At 36.0% G+C, this 20,590-nt stretch overlaps 3 protein-coding genes across 3 annotated transcripts; all 3 read left to right on the top strand.

Moving 5' to 3' along the window:
- Positions 1-610: 610 nt before the first annotated feature.
- Positions 611-1,401, top strand: LOC132036351 (lysine-rich arabinogalactan protein 18-like). The gene is made up of 2 exons (XM_059426672.1): positions 611-907; positions 986-1,401. Exons 1-2 carry the CDS (start codon positions 688-690, stop codon positions 1,222-1,224), a joined length of 459 nt encoding a protein of 152 aa, XP_059282655.1. The 5' UTR covers positions 611-687; the 3' UTR covers positions 1,225-1,401.
- A 5,404-nt stretch (positions 1,402-6,805) lies between these two features.
- On the top strand, positions 6,806-8,357 carry LOC132038258 (F-box protein At1g52495-like). Its single transcript, XM_059428947.1, has one exon. The coding sequence runs from the start codon at positions 7,248-7,250 to the stop codon at positions 8,355-8,357; it is 1,110 nt and encodes a 369-aa protein (XP_059284930.1). The 5' UTR covers positions 6,806-7,247.
- Positions 8,358-17,429: 9,072 nt separating this feature from the next.
- LOC132037688 (F-box protein At5g03970-like) lies at positions 17,430-19,445 on the top strand. The gene is made up of 2 exons (XM_059428238.1): positions 17,430-17,514; positions 18,134-19,445. Exon 2 carries the CDS (start codon positions 18,344-18,346, stop codon positions 19,307-19,309), a length of 966 nt encoding a protein of 321 aa, XP_059284221.1. The 5' UTR covers positions 17,430-17,514; positions 18,134-18,343; the 3' UTR covers positions 19,310-19,445.
- The last annotated feature ends 1,145 nt before the right edge of the window (positions 19,446-20,590 follow it).

The raw sequence follows: 20,590 nt of genomic DNA, 5'->3' as shown, positions 1-20,590 counted from the left end.
CTAAATTGTATGTTAGTTAAAATGAAAAAGTCCCTTAGTTTATAACTATCATTATAAATCTAAATACGTATCGAGCAAATAAATTCAGGATACTAAATGGTTAAAAGAAATATGAAGCAACTCATTGACAAATGAAACTAACACAATATCTTGTATGTTTATACTAAAATATATATTTCTTGATCCACTTATATCTGTTTTATCTTCTTACCTTAGTTTATAAATATATATATAACGTATCCCGTTGCTTTCGTTAGTTTTATTTCACGTTTCTTGTATTATCGTACCGTGATAAATTTCCACGCTTATCTAACCTTGTATGTAGTAGTTAATATACATTCTTACCTTAGTTTATAACTATCATTATAAATTAGTAGTACGATTTAAGCAAACACAATTTTTTTACCGAACCAGTTCGTAAAATACTTTTGAATAACGGCTATATTACTGCAAACATGCCGTACCGCCGTAGCATTGGAAGACCACGACTAGCAACGGTCACTTCCACTTTTAAATTTTTTATAAACGCAACGTTTACTTTCACTTCCTATATATCACTCCCAAAACATTCCCTTCAATATTCACTGGACATTATTAATCATCACAAAAACTATTTCTTCATTTCCTTCTAATTTTCCGATCACAGGAATATTGTCGCTCTTCCTTATTTTCTAGCACTACTACAAAATGTCTAATTTATTTGTTACTATTGCTTTTTTAGTATTTTTCGTGTTAAATTGCGGTAACGCACAAAATGCACCTTCTCATTCCCCAATTTCTTCTCCTTCTAAATCTCCGATAGCGAAATCTCAACCACCGGTTTCTTCTCCGGCGAGATCTCCAGCACTCAGTCCATCAACCAGTGTATCTTCTCCGACGATTTCTCCCGCGATAGAAACTCCGGTGAGTACTCCGGCGACTTCTCCAAGTTCAGAAACTCCGGCGATATCTCCGGCAACTTCTCCAAGTATTTCTTCGAGTTCAGAAACTCCGGCGACTTCTCCGAGTATTTCTTCAAGTTCAGCAACTCCGGCGACTTCTCCGAGTATTTCTTCAAGTTCAGCAACTCCGGCGAATTCTCCGGCGACGGCGAGTTTGTCGCCGGAGAGTTCACAAGGTCCAAGTGCTGATGACACTTCATCTGCAATTTCAATATTTGAAGTGCCGATGGTTCTAAGCGGGCTTGGGCTTGGGTTTGCTATATGGGCTGCCTTGTTAATTTGAATGGATCCGGCCCAATATTGAACGCCAGGCCCATTTAGACATACTATTAGTATTATTGAATCTTTCACTATTATTGTAATTCTTTGAACACTTATTCATTCAGTAATCTACTTGTGTTGGTTTTTAATTATTGCTCATCATTTATATATATAGTGAAATTTGATTTCTTTAATATTACTTCATTGTTGAGTAATTCCCTGAATGACACTCATGTTTTGAAAATTGCCTAGTAAAGTCACTTTTATTTCTTTTAGGACTAGAATACTCAATTATTTCTATTTTCTTCAGAATATATTAGGAGAGAATGAGGATTTTATGGTGTTTGGTATATTCTAAGAAAAATAGGAATAGTTGGTATATTTTAGTCACTAAAAAAAAAAGTGACTTTCTTTAGCCATTCCTTAAAAGGATGACCATTCAGGGAATTTACTCCTTCATTGCTAGGCATCTTAAATAGTTCAAAGGAAAAAATGTACTTTTCCATCTTAAGTTAGAGAAGCTGTTAGCGGAGAGGATATTTTTGATCTCTAGGCTAAAGACGACGACAGTTTTTGAGACATTGGGACTACTAAATCCGAGATCTACTACTTTTATCGAGAATATGGGTTTTCACCCTGTTGGACTACACATAGATAGTAAATTAATCTCCTATGACATGGACAATTCTTCTGCAGAGTTAGTGTGTGATTTTGGCAGAAGCAAAACATTCAATTTCTCTTTACACTTTTTGAATAATCAGAGGCGTAATCAGGATTGTGGTTGAGCTTTTATATATTTCTCAGTTGTTAACAAGATAAATGGTTGAATGTTGGTTAAAAACAGTGTGTTGTCTGGTCAATTTGAAGAAGTCAAGCTGGAATAGTTTCCTGTCAAATCTACCTTGGTTTCATGCCTAGTCTTACTTGTCTAGTTATGTAGATTTAGTATTAGCATTATTGCTAGTTATGCTTTTTTGGGATAGCTATTTAGTAAATGACTCTTTTTAAAAAAATAAAAATAATAATCTTGTAACTTATGAAACCTAAAGATCTCATTTGGCAAATTGAAATTCTTGTGAGAAAATGTTAGAGCAGTATTTATCGTAAGGAGTATTTGGTATCAGTTCATCAATTTAGAATTATATACTCAACATCTAGAACTTTCCTTAATTATACCATCTTATTATAATATTAAAATACCACAAAGAATCTGCAAAAATATAATGTGATTAACTATAAATTCGTTTGACTCTTGAAAAAGTCATCTCAAACAATTTCTTTTTTAGATGGGTGGAGGGAATTAGAGTTTTGTGTTTCGCTTTTGTTAATAAAAATTCGAACATATGCTTTGGTAATAAATAAGAAAAGATTTAAAAATCGAAGATATTAAAATTAATATTTGTTGAAAAAAATAGTGCTATTTTTTTTTCTTTTCTTTTACTCCTCCCCACCCCATTTACTCTTCAACGACTCGAATTCAATATGCTGTCGATGGTGAATATGCTCAAATGCTACAAAAAGGAATGCAGAGGTGAAGAAAAAAAAACCCTAACTTGAGTGTTTATATATTTACACACATGCGCAAGCATAGTCGCCTATTCTCATCTTTGTTTTTCCATCGAAAACCTACTCAGGTTAGAATGTTTATTGCCTTTTTCCATGCATTAGTTTACTAATTGTATGTTTAATTGTTACTTACTGCTAGTAGTACTGTCATTATTAATTCCAAGTTAAGATCTAGATGCATTGAAGATTTTGATTAGTATGTGATCCATCCTGATTGGACCGATTATTTTTAAAAGAGATCCCTAGGTGTATCGGGGGGAATTCTCTGTTACACAAATTTGAGTCATGGACTTGCTATTTGGCACCTGAAGAGCAATATGCGTGGTAGGACATCGCAATGGGATTGGAAATACGCTATATGCCTATATCTCTAAAGCTTTTAAGACTTGCCCCGAGGCCGCGGTACTTCTACCTCCAACTGGATCTTTTTATGTCAGCCCAAATTTTATATTTTACACTGTTGAGCCACATATTGTTTATAGAGTTTTTAGTAAAGGAGAATGTGGTAAGTTTGTGATGTGCCAGAACATAAACAATTGTTCTGCACAGTTAGTGTGTGGTTTTGCCGACCACTTTTTGGCAGACAACAATTTATTTCCTTATGAGTGGCAAGAATGGCCTCGTCTTCTTAAGAACCATTAGAGCCTTAAATAAGTGGTTAAAGCTTGAAAAAGTTACACTCAAGTTCTAATCAACATATACGATAGTGTGAATATGTGTTCACAAAACAATAAATTAAAAAAATAAGAGTGTCAAGTTACCCTAACTTATTTTTTTTGGCTTATTCTAAGCAATTTTTAGCTTATAAGCCGTCAAACACGTTGAAAAATCAAAAAAGACTTGCCCAAGCCGGTTCAACCACTTTTTATAAGTCAATCCAAATGGGCTCTTAGTGCTTATAGAGTTTTTAGTAAAGGATAATGTGCCGTGATGAGCTTATATTTCTCATGTGTACTTGTTTAAAGATTATATGAGTAGTTGATTTTATGTTGTTAAGAACATTATACAAAAAAAAAGAACAACAACAACGACAACAACAACAACATGCCACTCATAATCCCTTAGTGCTACTGTGTGGTCCATGTGTACTTGTTTAAAGATTATATGAGTAGTTGATTTTATGTTTGTTAGACATTACCTCAACCTTTAATCCCGGGTAGAGAGAGGTTACGTTTCCGATATTTTGACCTCCGATAGACCCCCCGCTCAAGAGATGAAAAAGCATCAGTAATAATAAACAATAATAATAAGCAGTAATAGCAGCAAGATAATATGATAAATAACATAGTAAAAGAAGCACTCAAGTAGTACTAGCGACAAGAACAAGCAATTTAAAGCAATATAAAAGGCATGGTGAACTACTATAGAAATTAAAACAATTTGATAATCAAAGTACAAGCAACAACAAATAGTATCAGGAATCAAAATACAAGGACCTACAAGGATAATACTGCAACTATTAGTATGAAATGATAAACAAGACAATACTCAACTACTTATTAACCTTCTACCCTAATTCGTGCGCTCCATAATCTCCTATCTAAATTCATGTCCTCGGTAAGCTGGACAAGCGCCATGTCGTGTCGAATCACCTCTCCCCAGTAATGTCTTCGGCCTGCCTCTGCCTCTCCTGAAACCGTCCATAGCCAACCTCTCACACCTCCGTACTGGGGTGTCCGTACATCTCCTTTGCACATGTCCGTACATGTCCTTTGTTAAGAACATTATATAAACTGGATATGCAAATTGTTACTGGCATTGTGCCTTTTCTCTAATTTGAATATATACAAATGTCAGTACATATATGCATACGTAGCTGACAAATTAAAAGTTCTTTCGATGCGTTTGTAATCACTTGGGCGAACAACAAATTAATATGGTACTGAAGTTCGGGACCGAGCACTTACCTATTTAAGTTGTAATAAAAGCTTTATAATTTTTTTAATGCAACTTAATATATAAATAATACAAAACCCGTCAAGTAAACTAACTTTTAAGATCCGAAATTACATAAAGCATAATGGCAAGTTCGACAAAAAATGGTAGAAATTTAGGAAAATTTTTTTTGCAAATCGTCTTAACTTTAGGCACGGGAAATAAATATTCCTTATGTCTGGTATGTCGAAAATCGAGTATTTGAGGAAAAGTTTGCTTAAAAGTATGCTAGGCAAATGGTGAAAACTTATCTACAGTTCCGCATAAATCGGCATAACTTATTAGCATTGGTCCAAACCCTTTATTAATGTTAAAAATCAACTTAATATATATAAATAATTTATTCAAAACCCATCAAGTAAACTAACTTTCCTAGAATCCGGAATCTATTAGCTCCCAATGAAAAGCATAACGAAGTATCTAATAAGACTGTTTATCCACGCAAAAAAATGACTGAAAGACCAGAAAAAGAATCCAAAACAAGGTCCAGCTGCTATCCGTCCTAACTTTGTAAGTGGGCTTGCTTTTTTTGCCTTGTCAATTTTTTTTGGTATGTCCTAAAAAGAGTGTCACTTTTTATTGTTATTGTTATCTTTTTTAACAATAGTTCTAACTTCCTATATGTCAAGTTTAAAATCAAAAGATTTAAATGACATTTTAATACATTATACACAACTTTAAAAAATATCACAAAGTTTTTAAAAGCTATCCCTTAATTTAGGATGCGAAAGTTCAAATTCACTTGTTCTTGGCTACAAGTCTATTAATTAAAATGAAATTGATACGGAGGGAGTACTATTGTTTTTAATTATTGATAATCATTTATATATATAGTGAAATTTGAATTCTTCAATATTACCTCACTGCTTGGCATCTTACATAGTTCAAGGGCAAATTACTTTTCCATCTAAGCTAAGAACAATCGATAGAGGCGACAACATTTTGGAGCTACTAAGCTAAAAATGCGCGGGACCACGTAGCATTTTTATGGGAAAAAAACAAAATAAAAGGCTAAATTATTCCATTTCAAACTAGTTCAAAGGCAAAATTGATACTTTTCTCAATTATGTAAAAACAGAAGAAAAGTTCTCATTCCTCAATTCTCAAACTATTAATTTTAGTAATTAAGTTAAAAACACTAACGCTGAAATAATTTTTACATTATTAATGTGGTTGAATTAGTTAAGAAGGGATTAATGTCCATTATCTTGTATAACTAACGTTGGAAGATGGGAATTTCGAGAGTTAATTATGGACAGTTAAAATGGTTCTCCATGCGTGTGTCCCAATTTCTTAACTTTGTATTTTATTCGGCTAGTATATAAATATTGGACATCCATGTTTTGTGGGGGTTGGCTCATGATATTTCAAGAACATTTGTAATCGAGATATTACATTTATTAATGTGGTTGATTGCTAATCATATGATACATTGCTCACAAACGTCTACATTTTTTGGCTGTTCATTGGAGAACGTCTATTTCCTTTATCTAACATGGTCAAGAACAAAGCACATATCACATATCTTATCAATTTCGGGGTAAACAATACTTTGTATTTGCTAGATAAAATAACCTAATTTAGATCGAGATAATGTTTTCTTTTACACATCCTCGTTGCATTAAACTCTAGTATGACAATATTTCTTCGCAGTCAAGTTTGCTCATAACTACTAGTACTAACTACTACTAGTTGTTATATGATAAGTTTTGGTAATAATATTTACTAGATCTTTTACTGCATCACTGTTACAGAGTATATTAAAAGAAAAAAGTGAAAAAAGAAACAAAAGATATTACAACTCATATTGGTTTTAAAAAATAAATATGGAATGTATGTATTATGGAAAAGAAAAGAAAAACCCTAACTTGACCGACAAAGGTTGTGTTGGAGTAGTAAATACTTCTTAATTCATTCTTAACTTGGTTCATAGGTACGGGCCCTAGACTCTAATGCAGGTATAGAATACCGGGTTAAAAAAAAAAGAAAAAAAAAAGACCTATATATTTACACATACTCAAGCACAACACCGTATCAATATCAATAGAAGCGGTGAGCTCTCTTTTCTGCTTTCAGTCTACAAAGCCTATTGACAGGTTAGTATATTTATTGCCTTTTCGTCCATACTTATATAGTTATATTTGTTTACTCGTTTGTTTGATTAAAGATGCCTGAGCGTAATTTCGATTAGAATAAACTCCATCCAATTTTCAACTTAAACATGCTCCTATACAAGTAATTTAAGGTCTTGATTAATGAGGATTGACGTTGCTGTAAACTTATTGTACTTTCAAACTTATGAGTTCAGAATTTGATATTTGTTGAATATTTTAGTGTGTTTTAAGTACGCGGGTGCACACACATGCTTCGGATAAAAAAAATATAAAGTTCAGTTAAACCCATAGATTATAGGCTTCATCCGCCTCTCAATGACACCTATAAATAAGTTACTGTAGATTTGCATTATATATCCTCTGTTCCTTCTCTTCCCATTATATTACATTTGGCTAATTGGTGAAGTTTAGTTTCAATTTGCAGATTGTCATGGAGCTGCCAGCGGACACTATAATAGAAATATTGCATCGATTGCCTACAAAATCCCTTCTGAGATTTAAGTGTGTGTCTACAAATTGGGCAGGGCACATATTTGATTGTTGTTCTCGAAGATTGTGTACTCGTACGATTGGATTCTTTTACCAAGCTATACGTAAACGAGCCCCAATTCATTTTCTCCTCTCTCCCAAAGAGACTGCCATAGAAAACTTCGACGAATCTGTCAATTTTCTACCTGATAGCTTATATATAATTGCATCATCTAAGGGATATCTTCTTTGCTGTAAGCAAGAAATAAATCACCGACATTACTATGTTTACAATCCGGCCACAAGGCAATACCTAGCTCTCCTTGAAACACAAATGTGCGTTAAAGATGTGGCGATCGGGTTTAATTGCAAGGTGTATGACCCAATTGATGTGATTTCGTTCACAATTGTTCGTTATATGGTACCTGGACGGAGGCAGGGGTTACAATCAACTGTAACAATCGAAAGTTTCTCTACTGAAACTAATGTATGGACTAAGATCATCCTTACACTTGATAATCATATCCGTTTTCGCCCCTTACATGATAACATTTCAAAGTGGCTGACATCAGCTGGTGCTATTGATGGAGTATTCTATTGGTTCCACGGTGGACATCAAATCACTGCATACGATACTATGGATATGTGTTTCTGGTCACTGGAGTTACCCGATACGTATGGGAATGCCTATGGTAGACATCTAGGTGTATCAGGGGAAATTCTATGTTATGCAGTGACTGATTTAAATACTGGTCATATCAACATTTGGCACATGAGTAGCAATATACGGGACAAGACAACTTTATGGGTTAGAAAGTACATCGAATTAGATGTTATTGAAGTTGTTAACACTTGTCCGGAGACCTTGGGACTTCTACATCCGAGATCTATTTATATCGCAAACATGGATTTTCACCCTACTGAGTCGCACATTATTTATTTGAATATATCTGGTAAATTTATCTCCTATGACATGGACAATTCTTCTACAGAGTTAGTATGTGATTTTCGCAGAAGCACAACATTCAATTTCTTCCCTTATGAGTGGCAAGAATGGCCACGTTCTCTTTAAACCTTTTGTGTAATCTAGGCGGAATGAGGAGTTTTAGTTTATTGTGGCTGAGCTTTTATAGATTTCTCAAATGTTCTTGTTTAACAAGATAAATAGTTAGAATTTTATGTTGGTTAAGTACATTGTTGTCTAGTCTATTTGAACTAGTCAAAGCTGGAATAGTTTCCTGTCAAATCTTCCTTGGTGTCCTGCCTAGTCTAATATGTGCAGTTCTGCAAATTTGTTATTGACATTTTCTCTGGTTGTTCCTTTATGTTAAATGACATTCTTTTTATTTCTCCTGTAGCTTATAAAACCTTATAGATTAGAGTCATAGAAACTTAAGTATTAAAAATAAAAAGTTGTATCAAACTAGTGCAAAAAAAAAAATTTACATTAATAGTATTCATGCACGAAATTCGTGCGTGAAAGGAACAAAGTGCTTTCACTTTGGCGCTGTGTATGAGAATTAATCGTGAATGAGGGACAAATCATAAATGCCTTTTCATCTTCACAGAGATCGCGACGTCTCCTCCTCCCACCGCCATTAACCCGCTTTTTTCGGTGGTCCCAACCCCCTTAAAAAACTATAATTTCGTGTTATTTTGATCCATTCTGAAAACTCATAATGCTTGGTATATTGAAGTGTAGGAACAAGTTTCTAAGGTTGGATTTCGGAATAGAGCGGCGTATAACACATTTCAAAAACTCAAAAAAAAAGCTTCAATCTAGGTATTTCACTACAAATTTTCTATTACATTGTTAAATATATTATTATCTAAGCATGGTCATTGTATAAGCTGTGGTGGATTACTCGTTTTCCTTTTTTTTTTTTTGCGTTTTAGAAGCGTCAGGTACAACATTGGGGCCCATTACATTTTTTCGTTTTTTTTTTTTTTTATTTGTTTATCTATTGTTAATTAGTTAATTATTTATTGCTTGTTTATTTAGTATTTGTTAATTATTGGATTAGCGACTTAAGTATTTATTAATTGTTAGACTAGCTATTTCAATTGTTAGGTAGCTAATTATTTATTTTGTTTTGCTAAGCCAATTGTTTATTTGTTAATAATTTCTTAATTGTTTTGTTTCATTAGTTAATTAATTGTTTATTTGTTAAATATACGATAATAATTTATTAATTTTTTGATTAGTTACTTAATTGTTTATTTATTAAATATATGATAATAACTTGTTAATTATTTGATTTGTTAGTTATTTGTTTATTTATTAATTATTTATACTAATTGTATCCTAACTAATTGTTAATTATTTAACTCGTCTTTATATTTTAGGAATGAAAACCCTTAGTTTAGGATTCATAACCGTAGCTTAGGATTGAAAACCCTTAATATAATTTTCTATAAAAGATTACGTAACTAATATTACTTGTTAATGATTTATTTAAAATACGTAAAACGAGATGGAGGTCGCTTAATCTTTAATAAAATTTTCGATAAAAGATTACATAACTAATACTAATACTAATACTTACTTGTTAATGATTTATATAAAATGCGTAAAATAGATGGATCACCACCTGCGATCAGGGGCCACCCGGCCAAGGGATTCTTGTATCTTCGGCCCGAACATGGGTCGCGACATATATGGACATCCGACACGACCGAGTCTCGGTCGCAGCCGGATGGGGACTCGGCATGGGAGATGCTTGGCTGCTCGCCCCCGCGTCCTCGTGTCCTGGATATACTACGTCGGGCGGTATCTGCGGTGCGTCGAAGTTGGTCGGAGTACGGCACGATAGGTCGCTAGTGACGACATTGATTGAGAGGTGGCGGCCCAGGAGGCAGCGCACATTTCATCTCATTGCACCGGTGAGGCTACCGTTACCCCGAGGATGTGGAGGTCATTTATGAGGCTACGGGTTGATGGACGCCCGTTGTATATTGAGGAGCCTGCTGTGCTTGCCGCCTTACGGGATGAGTTGATTAGGCTCGCCGGTTTATTTACGCTGCGGATGGTCATATTTCCGGCCGGAAGTCGGCTTTTGTTGTCGGCCGCTTTATGCTCGCTTGCGCCTCGCGGACATGCGGCGTCCGATTGGAGAGGACACGCCTCGGGCTGATGTTGATCGGCCGTGCGCGTCTATACCTACTCGTCATATTCGGGGGCCATCCCTGTTCAGAAGAACCGCAGTTCGCGTATGAGCTTGAGGTATCTTCGGTATATCGACGATCTCGCCGAGATAGGATGTTATAGTTGGGCGGCTATTTGTCTTCCGGGCTACATGTATCGAGATTACTGTATGTTCTATAGACACCGAGGGTAGAGTCTGCATTTTGCTCGCTCGCTTGGGTTATATATTTAAGTGCGTGTTATTATACACAAAATATTTTTTTTTTTAAACGACGGGTGTTGAGACCTTTTTTTAATTGACTATATCGGATATGGGTGTGGACTAGGTTGAGACACCGGCCAGTACCGGTGACCTCCCGGCCGTACTATCTTGCGTCCGATGCCATACGCGCGGAGATGGTCGCGAGGCGTACGCGCGACGTGTGGAGAGCCGCACACGGCCTTCTCCCGTTTGAAGGGATCGGCTAAACCATGACGGGCGCGAGGGACGGTATGTTCGTATTTTGGATTCGCACACGCTGAACCACATAACTACTTATTTTTGGTCTTATGTTGTTAACTAGTTCAATTCTTTTTACGAGGCTTTTATATGGACGCCGTATGATCATATTTTGGATGAGCTGCGGCGTTTTGTGGGCGAGTCGGCACGTGTGGATGTCGCGGTGTCCATTGATACATATGGATATCGTTGGTATCGCGCGCCGATCGCGTGTTACGGCGGTTTGGGTATGTACGAGAATATGCCCGCGGCTACGGTTTGGGAGCATGACCCGCGCATACGAGGGACGAGCGTGCGGGCGTCGATGATGCGTGGCGACTCCATATGCGCGACGGGTCCGTAGTTGGGATGTGAGGATGGCGAGCCTAGCGGTGGTCGGACATGACACTCCCGTCCGTGTGTACATGGAGTGGTACATGCGGATCACTCGCGTCGTGTGTGACCCCTCTGGCGTCGTCCGGATGGATTGGGATATGTAGCTCTCGCGGGGAGCGTGCGAGGCGGCCCCAGTAAGTTTTATTGAGTCTTAAACTTAAACCGTCGTCTTATGTACTACTTTAAATTTATTAAATTGTTAATATTTGCAAACATGCGAGGTACGGACCCGTTCGGACGATGCGCTGGGAGCCGCCGTACGGGTCCCAGGGGCGGAGTATGCGGCACGGATGATTGAGCTTGCGGGGCGGTATGGGACAGGCACGTGACTTTGAGCGTCTCCGTGAGCGTGTTCCGTGCCCCGCACTGGGCGACGGTGGCCGTGGTCGCTGCAGGAGCGGTGGCCGTCCCCGCGAGAGGTAGAGGTGGCGAGAGGTGATGAGGCTCCGTCGACTACGAATATCCGTCGACTTCTCATTCCCGGCCGTCGACTTCACAGACACCTCTATATCTGTGGGACCTTTTTTCAGGTTATGTGCCACAGCCTTGACTTTCATGTCAGCCGGTTCGTGATCCGCGGGTGAGCGGCCGGTTCGTGATCTACGGGGTGGCCTACATTTCTCGTTCGACGACACACCGTGTTCGAGGACTTCGTGTTTGATGGCACCATACGCATCGCCGCAACGCGAGAGCATTTCCTCGGGAGCCACCACTCACCGGGAGGCGTCTCGGAGGCGAGTCGGCACGCGGAGTTTGACTTTTACAACAAAGTAAAAGTAATTTATTAATTATTTGTTTATTTAAGGTTCATTTTACAATAAATCAAATCTAAATTATTTATATATTATTTCGATTCATTGTTCTACGCTGTGGGTCCACGGGAGCGACCCATCCAGGAGACTACCTGCGTATGTCCGCCCCGCCCGTCTCGGGAGCCTACGGACCCATCTCGAACTCTTTCGGGCGCCGCGTTGACACGCGGGTTCTATTAAATAAATAACGTTAATGTATTATATAAATAATGAATGGTACTAATTATTATATACTTTTCGGGGTTCATCCTTCGGCGCACGAGGTGGCGACTCTAGAACGAGTAGAGGTCGAGACACGAGACCTAACTCGGCTGAGGTTACGAGTGTGCCGGCGGGATCGGATCCCGAAGAAGCACGTTCTGATTAAGGGATCACGGGTCGGGCGAAGATGATGATCATGAGTTGGAGCGCCCGGTTATTAGGAGGAAAAAGGGCGATGGAGAACGATGACGAGCCCGGTGGGGATGGTATGAGCCTTAGAGCCTAAGGGATAGTCTCGGGCATACTACATGTAGCCAGGACCCATCCTCGATAGTGTATATACATTAGTGTTGTAAAATTATCGTAAATAATATATATTTTTTGCATATTTAGTCTTTAAATTTATCATAAATTTTTTGCATATTTTTTCACTTTGGGCGTAAGTTCTCGGCTTTTGCGCCACGAATGCAGTAACGTGAAAGTGGAATCTTCAGCCTAAACCCTAAAATCTGTGCGTGAAAGTCGGAAAAAAAAATTTTACACTTTCACGCACAGAATTTGTGCGTGAAAGTGGAATCTTCAGCCTAAACCCTAAAATCTGTGCGTGAAAGTCGGAAATTTTTTTTTACACTTTCCGCACGGGCGTTAATGCGTGAAAGTGGCAAAGCTGTTTTACCCTTTCACGCACAAATTCACGTGCGTGAAAGTGTAAAATTTTTTTCCCGACTTTCGCACGGTCCGGGTTTAGGTTGAAGATTCCCGCCGCGCACGGTACAATGCGTGAAGGGTAAAACGGTTTTGCCACTCCGCACAAGTGCGTAAAAGTGTAAATTTTTTTTCCCACTTTCGCGCGCGGTTTTGGTTTAGGCAGAAGATTCCACTCGCGCTGCCGGTTTTTTTGTGCGTGAAAGTGTATAATAAGATTTTTTTTGCACTTTCCGCGCACAAAATGCGTGAGTGGAAGTGCAACTACAACGTTTTATATTGCGCACCAATTTAATGCGCACTATAAGTATTGATTTGACAACACCACGCATGACAATTTCGGGAATCTATGACACATAAAGTTGATTTGACAATACGTTGCTGTATTTTTTGACCGTTTTGTATTGCGCACCAATTTAATGCGCACTATAAGTATTGATTTGACAACACACCACGCATGACATGGATGCCAAAGCCCTTCAAAACTATGGAGCATTATAGACAAAAATGTCAGCGTCACCAAATGACCGAGTATGACCCAATTCAACATGTGTATGAAGTTAGGACGGGTTATTATAACGGTAAGGTAGAAGCTTGATGCATACCGTTTATGAGGCAACAAGAATATGCACTTGTGGTAAGTGGCAAATGTACCACATACCGTGTTCTCATGCTGTCAAGTGCTTCGAGAGAATGAGGAAAAACGGTAACAAATTATGTGGCGGGGAATACAAGGTCCAAAGTTACCTTAGAGCATATTCCGGCCAATTCCACCTGACTTGGTAATGAAGCTTATTGGCCAAACGAGCCGTTTTCGATGGTTGCTAACAAGGATTACATTAGAAAATTGGGCATTAACTCACGGAGTCGTAGACCCAATCAAATGGATGTTAGTGAAGAACTTACTCTCGCAAGTGCTCTATATATAAACAATATGGCCATGACAAGCGTTCGTGTGGGCAACAAGGCCGTGGTAGTACAAAAACGTCTCGAAGTAATAAAGCCTCTAGAACTTGAAGATTGTATTATTGTTATTGTAATTGTAATTTATTATTGTATTGCTTTGAATTAGTATTGTAATTAAATGGAATGAATTATTTTTAATTAGTATAAACCTCTCGTATTGGATGAATTATTATTAAAACACTTAAATCAAAACCCTATAAATATTACAAAGTTTCAAAACTTGCTTCGGGGCACTTTAGAACCCCTAAAACGACGATCAACGTTTAGTGGACTTGATGTAATGGCCGACATTATTGTACGCAAAAAAAGATATTAAGTTTTATATAAAATATTGATATTTTAGAATTTTGAAATATGACTAATCTTTCTTGAAAGTATGGAAAAAAACGTGTTTGGAAAGGTAACGCAAAAAAAAAAAAAAAGCATTCGGCTCCTTTCACACCCACGCAATTTACGTGCGTGAATACTACTAATGGATTTTTTTTTTTTTTTTCACTATTAGTACAACTTTTTATTTTTTGTGCTACTTAAGTCGCGGACTCTATAGATTACCGGGTCTAAAGGCCTCTTTTAGCAAATTTAAAATTTTATGAAAAAAAGTTTGATCACAGTCCAAAATTTTGTAAGTTATTATTTGTAAGATATTTTGCTCAATATTTTCAAAGGCTATATTTGCTTAATTTTTCAAATTAGCGACAAATTCTAAATGATAAATGAACTCAATGTTCAGTGGTAAAGATTAGTCAGTTGAATTCCCACGCCTTTTTGTATAGCTAGTTTGGATAAACACATTATTTTAGCATAACTTATGCTATTTAGATTATCCGTAATATTTTATGAGTAAACATTTATTGGTATTTGATGGTTAAATTAATAATTTAACCTTATATTAGCAGTTAAAATTAAAGTAGAAATACATTTTACTTAACCATAGTTCAGTAATAAATATGTATATACAAGATGCAGGTCTTGTATTTATTGTTTTGATGTAAATATTGTGTGAGATTTTTTTTTTTGCAATATGTGCTTCTACTCACATGACAACAATAATTGAAAAGAGTAGCCCGTTTTACGTAGCATCCATGTTATGCACCTACTCCAACTACTATTTTTGTCTAGATAACTTTTATTATGGCGATTTCTTACATCACACACCATATAATTTGAATTCTAATTTCACATGACAATAGTATTGGATTTCTAATGTCTTTTGAGGTCAAGTTTGCTCATAATTAAGTCATAACTACTAGTTGCGACATGATAAATTTCAAATCCTCATACCTGTCGATAATTCAAAACTAAACTATTTAAATGGAGCATATATATTGCTCCTATTTATTAAATACAGTACATACTAGGTTTAAATAGACTTTTTAACTCATAACCTATCTTCATCTTTCTCTGTCGGTTAACTCACAATTATAACAACGTCTAAAACAAATCGTGAAGGGGTCCAAGATGATCAAAATATATAATTTTTACCTGAATTTGGATATAAATCTTTTAAAATAAAATTTACATACTTGAAAACTACACAAAAGTACTTCAACTCAACTTAATAGTTAATAAAATTTGAAAAAATTATAGTCAAAAGAAAGATTATGTGACTCCGCAAATATTAACACCTTCCTATAAATCGACCAAATATATTGAAGACAAACTAATCTAATACTATAACATTCTATAACATTTGAATTGAGCAGATCCCTTATGTGATTTTTGCTTTTCATTGATTCCCAACTTTAATGAATTGCTATGTGAAATTACCTATCTTTAGTTAAACTATATATAATAGAAGTGACAATTTGAGCACATATTTAGAGTATTAGTCTATGTAATCCACATTTTAGTGAGTTGGGTCACTCATATTTTAGGTGGGTAAATATAAGCTTCAAGTCTATTTTTAACTCATAAAAATATGAGGAAATATGGGTAAAATATGGATATCCATATATGAACACACTAGAACCAATAACAACTCATTACGAAAATGAGAAATTTCTTTCTTACCTCCCACCCCAATTCTTACCCCACCACCCACCCCACCATGCAAAAAAATATAAAAAGTGAGAATTTTTTTCTTAACCTCCCCCCCCCCCCACCACACCCGTATTTTCTACGGAAAAGGCTCGAATATCTTGTCCAACTATCGAAAATGGCTCATTTATGCCACGAAAATAGTTTGGCTCATTTATGCCATCGAACTATAGGAAATGGCTCATTTATACGCCACTGCATCAATAGTTTGACTCATTTATGTCGTCGCCTTTATTGCAAAATGACTCATCCATGCCATATTTCATTAAAAATTTTGGTTTACAATATCTTGTATGACACGTGGCCTCCAACTAGATTATGATTGTGGGTGGGTAAGGTGTATGGATCGGATTTTTTATTAATTTGATATTTAAAATTGGGCTGGTTTAATTAAACGGCGTAGACCTCTAATTGGAGGCTACGTGTCATATCTGGTATTATAAAACCGGCGTTAATGAAAAATGGCATGGATTAGTCATTTTGATAACGGGCGATGACATAAATGAGTCAAACTATTGATGAGTGGCATAAATGAGTCATTTCCTATAGTTCGATGGCATAAATGAGCCATTCCTATAGTTCGATGGTATAAATGAGCCAAACTGTTGACTAGTGACATAAATGAGCCATTTCCGATAGTTGGATGACATATTTGAGCCTTTTCCGTATTTTCTATTTCATACATTTTATCTTTTATAAAAAGTGAAAAATAATTCGTAGTCCCACCCCACCCAAATATCAATTTCATATAATTCACTTTTATAAAAAATTTATACAAAATGGAAAAAATTTCTTAGTACCCACATCCCCTTCCCCTCCAAAAGAAAAAAAATTATAAACATTACACTTGAAATAATATTACACTTGTATAATATGCGCTAACCCATAACCAACCCACCCATTTATCAATCAAGCCATATTTTACCCAAATGAAATATGGGCGATTTGAAACTCAACCCGTTTTTGTTCAAACCATTTTCAATCAAATCAAATCCAATCAAAACCCACCCAGTTGCCACTGCAGTTAAACACTTATTATGATAAGGAGTACTTGGTGTAAATATATATTTTACAACAATCATATGTACTCAGTACTCAGTAGTTGAAGGTACCTTAATTATACCAGTTTATTATATTTAAATAGCATAAAGAATCTAAAATATGGACTGCAATTTAATTTGACTCTTTAAAATTCAATCAGACATTTTGCTAATAAAAAATTGAAAATCTATTCAGGTAATTATTGAGAAAATCAAAGATTACAGTCTATAAATAAAATGAAGAATACCTTATAAAATTAAAATAGAAGGTAGTTTTAAAATTAATTGTTGATCAAAAATTGTAACGGATTTAGTTACTATAAAAAGGAGTATTAATAGTTTAATGAAACCCTAACTTGAGTGTCCCTATATACTTTTCACCGACCACAAGCACAACACTATATTATTATCAAGCTCTCATCTCTGTTCTCAATCTATAAATTACCGAGGTTAGTATATTTTTTGCCTTTTACCCTCCACATATTAGTTTACTAATTGTTTGTTTAATTTTTACTTACTACTAGTACTCCTTTCATGCTTTTGAAGCTACGTAAGAGATGCATTGATGTTTTTAATTAATTAGTATGAAATCCATCCAATTATCAAGACTTCCAGGAAAAAAAGAATTAAGTAGAGATGCATTGACATTATTCTCTATTTTTTCCTTAACTTGGATCAACTTGCACGACTATTCTAGTGCCTATGGATTCTAAATTTCAAATTTATGAATTTTGAATTCTAAGTCGGGACATATACTGGTCAGGGATAGATTATTTACACTATTAAGCGGATTTCTTAACATAGATACCGTGGGCCAAATAAAGCTGCAATATGTCGAACTTCAATGGTGTAGATCCGTCACTGAATGCATGAACTTATATATTTCTTAATTAGTATGTTATATAAATTGATCTTTTGCAGATTATGAAGAAATTGGGGAAACTAAATAACAAGCGTGACAAGGTAACTCAGCTCACCTAAACTTTAATAGATAAAAAGAAATCATCTAGCTAGCCAATGCAACCTCAGTTCCTTCTCAAGTTGTTGAAATTCCGTTTCGATTTGCAGATTGTCAGGGAGCTGTCTGTAGAGACGGTAATTGATATATTGCGTCGGTTGCCTTCGAAATCCCTTGCGAGGTTTAAATGTGTGTCTAGGAGTTGGGCACTACATGTATCTGATTGCCGTTCTCGGAGATTGTGTACTCGTACAATTGGATTCTTTTACCAGGCTATACGTACACACGCCCAAATTCATTTTCTCTTCACTTCACCTGAGATGGTTAAAGGAAATTTCGACGAGTGTGTAAGTTTTCTACATGGTTGTCGCCTATACATTATTGCATCATCTATGGGATTTCTCCTTTGCTGTGAGCAAGAAATATATCAACGACATTACTATGTTTATAATCCTGTCACAAGGCAATACTTTGCCCTCCCAGAAGTAAAAACATGCACTAACCATGTCGAGGTTGGGATAAAAGTACAAACATGTGCTAAGTATGTGGCGATTGGGTTTAATTGCAAGTTGGATGACCCAATTAATAAGGATGTTATCTCGTTCACGATAGTTCGCTATAAGGTGCCTGCAGAATCAACGGTAACAATTGAAAGTTTCTCTTCTCAAACTAATGCATGGACTGAAATAACCCTCGCACTTGAAAATCCTCTTGATTTTCAGCCCTCCTTTTACCACCCTTCAAAGTGGCCAAAATCAGGAGGCGCTATCGAAGGGGTATTCTATTGGCTTGACTTTGAACCTCGAATCAACCTATATGATTCTGTGAATATGTGTTTTTGGTCTCTGGACTTACCTGATAGGCTCGACTATTTACATATGAGATCTCTAGGTGTATCAGGGGGAATTCTCTGTTTTGCAAGTATGTGTTGTGGACTCACGGTTTGGCAGCTGAAGAGCAATATACGGGACAGGACAGCGCTATGGGACAAGAAGTACACTAATTTATGTGTTTTTGAAGCCTTTAACACTTGTCCGGAGACCTTAGGACTTCTTCATCGCTGTGGGCTAGGACATAGAATAAATTATAATTTTGATCGTGATATGGTATTTCACCCTTATGAACCACAAATTCTTATTGTTCTTAATATAAAAGAATATGGTAAGTTTCTGATGTGCTACGACATGGACAATTCTTCTGCAAAGTTAGTATGTAACTTTGGCAATCGCAAAACATACACCAATATATTTCCTTATGAGTGGCAAGAATGGCCACTTCTTCTTTAGGCATCTTGCTGTTTTTGAAGTATTATTGGTATGTTAATGAGCTCTTACATTTTCTCATATGTACTTGTTTAACAAGATAACATGAGTTGATTTCATGTTGGTTAAGAACACATATTTGATCCATTAACAGCTTATATTTGATCATTGGGACTTCTACATCCGAGATCTACTTATATCGCAAATATGCATTTCACCCTGTTGAGTTGCACATTATTTATTTGAATATAGATGGTAAGTTGTTTATCTCGTACGACATGGACAATTCTTGTGTAGAGTTAGTGTGTGATTTTGGCAACCACAAAACATTCAATTTCTTCTCTTATGAGTGGCAAGAATGGCCACGTTCTCTTTAAAATTTTTATGTAATCATATCAGAGGTGAATTAGGAGTTTTAGTTTAGTGGCTGAGCTTTTAGATAGTTCTCAAATGTACTCGTTTAACAAGATAAACAGTTAAATTTTATGTTGGTTAAGAACAATGTTGTCTAGTCTATTTGTAGAAGTCAAGAAGCTGGAACAGTTTCCTGTCAAATCTTCCTTGGTTTCTTGCCTAGTCTTATTTGTCCACTTATACAACTTTATTATTGGCATTTCTGCTGGTTGTCCCTTTCTGGGATAGTTGTTTAGTAAATAACCTAAGAGTTTGTTTGTTGCCGCTGCTACGTCGTCATCTTCAACCCTCGTGCTTTCGTAACTTTTCAAAATGACTAAGAGGACCAAGAAGACCGGTATTGTCAGGAAGTACGGTACCTTTTGAGGAGGCAGATTAAGAAGATGGAGGTCAATCAGCACAGATGCACTGAAGAGGAAGGCTGTTGGTATTTATGGCTGCAAAGTTTAGTAAATAACCTCTTTTTTTATTTTTATTGTAACTTATGGTACCTTTTAGATACAGTCTAAAGAACTCTTTTAGCAAATTGAAAATCTTATGAGAAAACGTTAGAGACCACAATTTAAAATTTTATAAGTTATTCTTTGTAAGGTATGTTGCCCAAGATATGAACAAACATTTGATCCGAATCCAACGTTGTCTAGAAGAATATTTTCTCAAAGGCTATATTTGTACGATTTTTCAAAATAGTGACAAATTCTAAATGATAAATCAACCCAATGTTCAGTGGTAGAGGAAGGATTAGTCAGTTTAATTCCCATGCTTTTCTGTATAGCTAGTTTGGATAAACACATTATTCTAGAAATAGTAAATACTTATTGGTATTTGATATTTATATTAAACGAAGTAATTTAACTTAGCAATTAAAATTAAAGTAGAAATATATTTTAC

This window comes from Lycium ferocissimum, chromosome 11 (genome assembly GCF_029784015.1).
Source record: "Lycium ferocissimum isolate CSIRO_LF1 chromosome 11, AGI_CSIRO_Lferr_CH_V1, whole genome shotgun sequence".
Taxonomy (NCBI): Eukaryota; Viridiplantae; Streptophyta; class Magnoliopsida; order Solanales; family Solanaceae; genus Lycium; species Lycium ferocissimum.
This window is presented reverse-complemented; position numbering and strand designations above follow the sequence as displayed.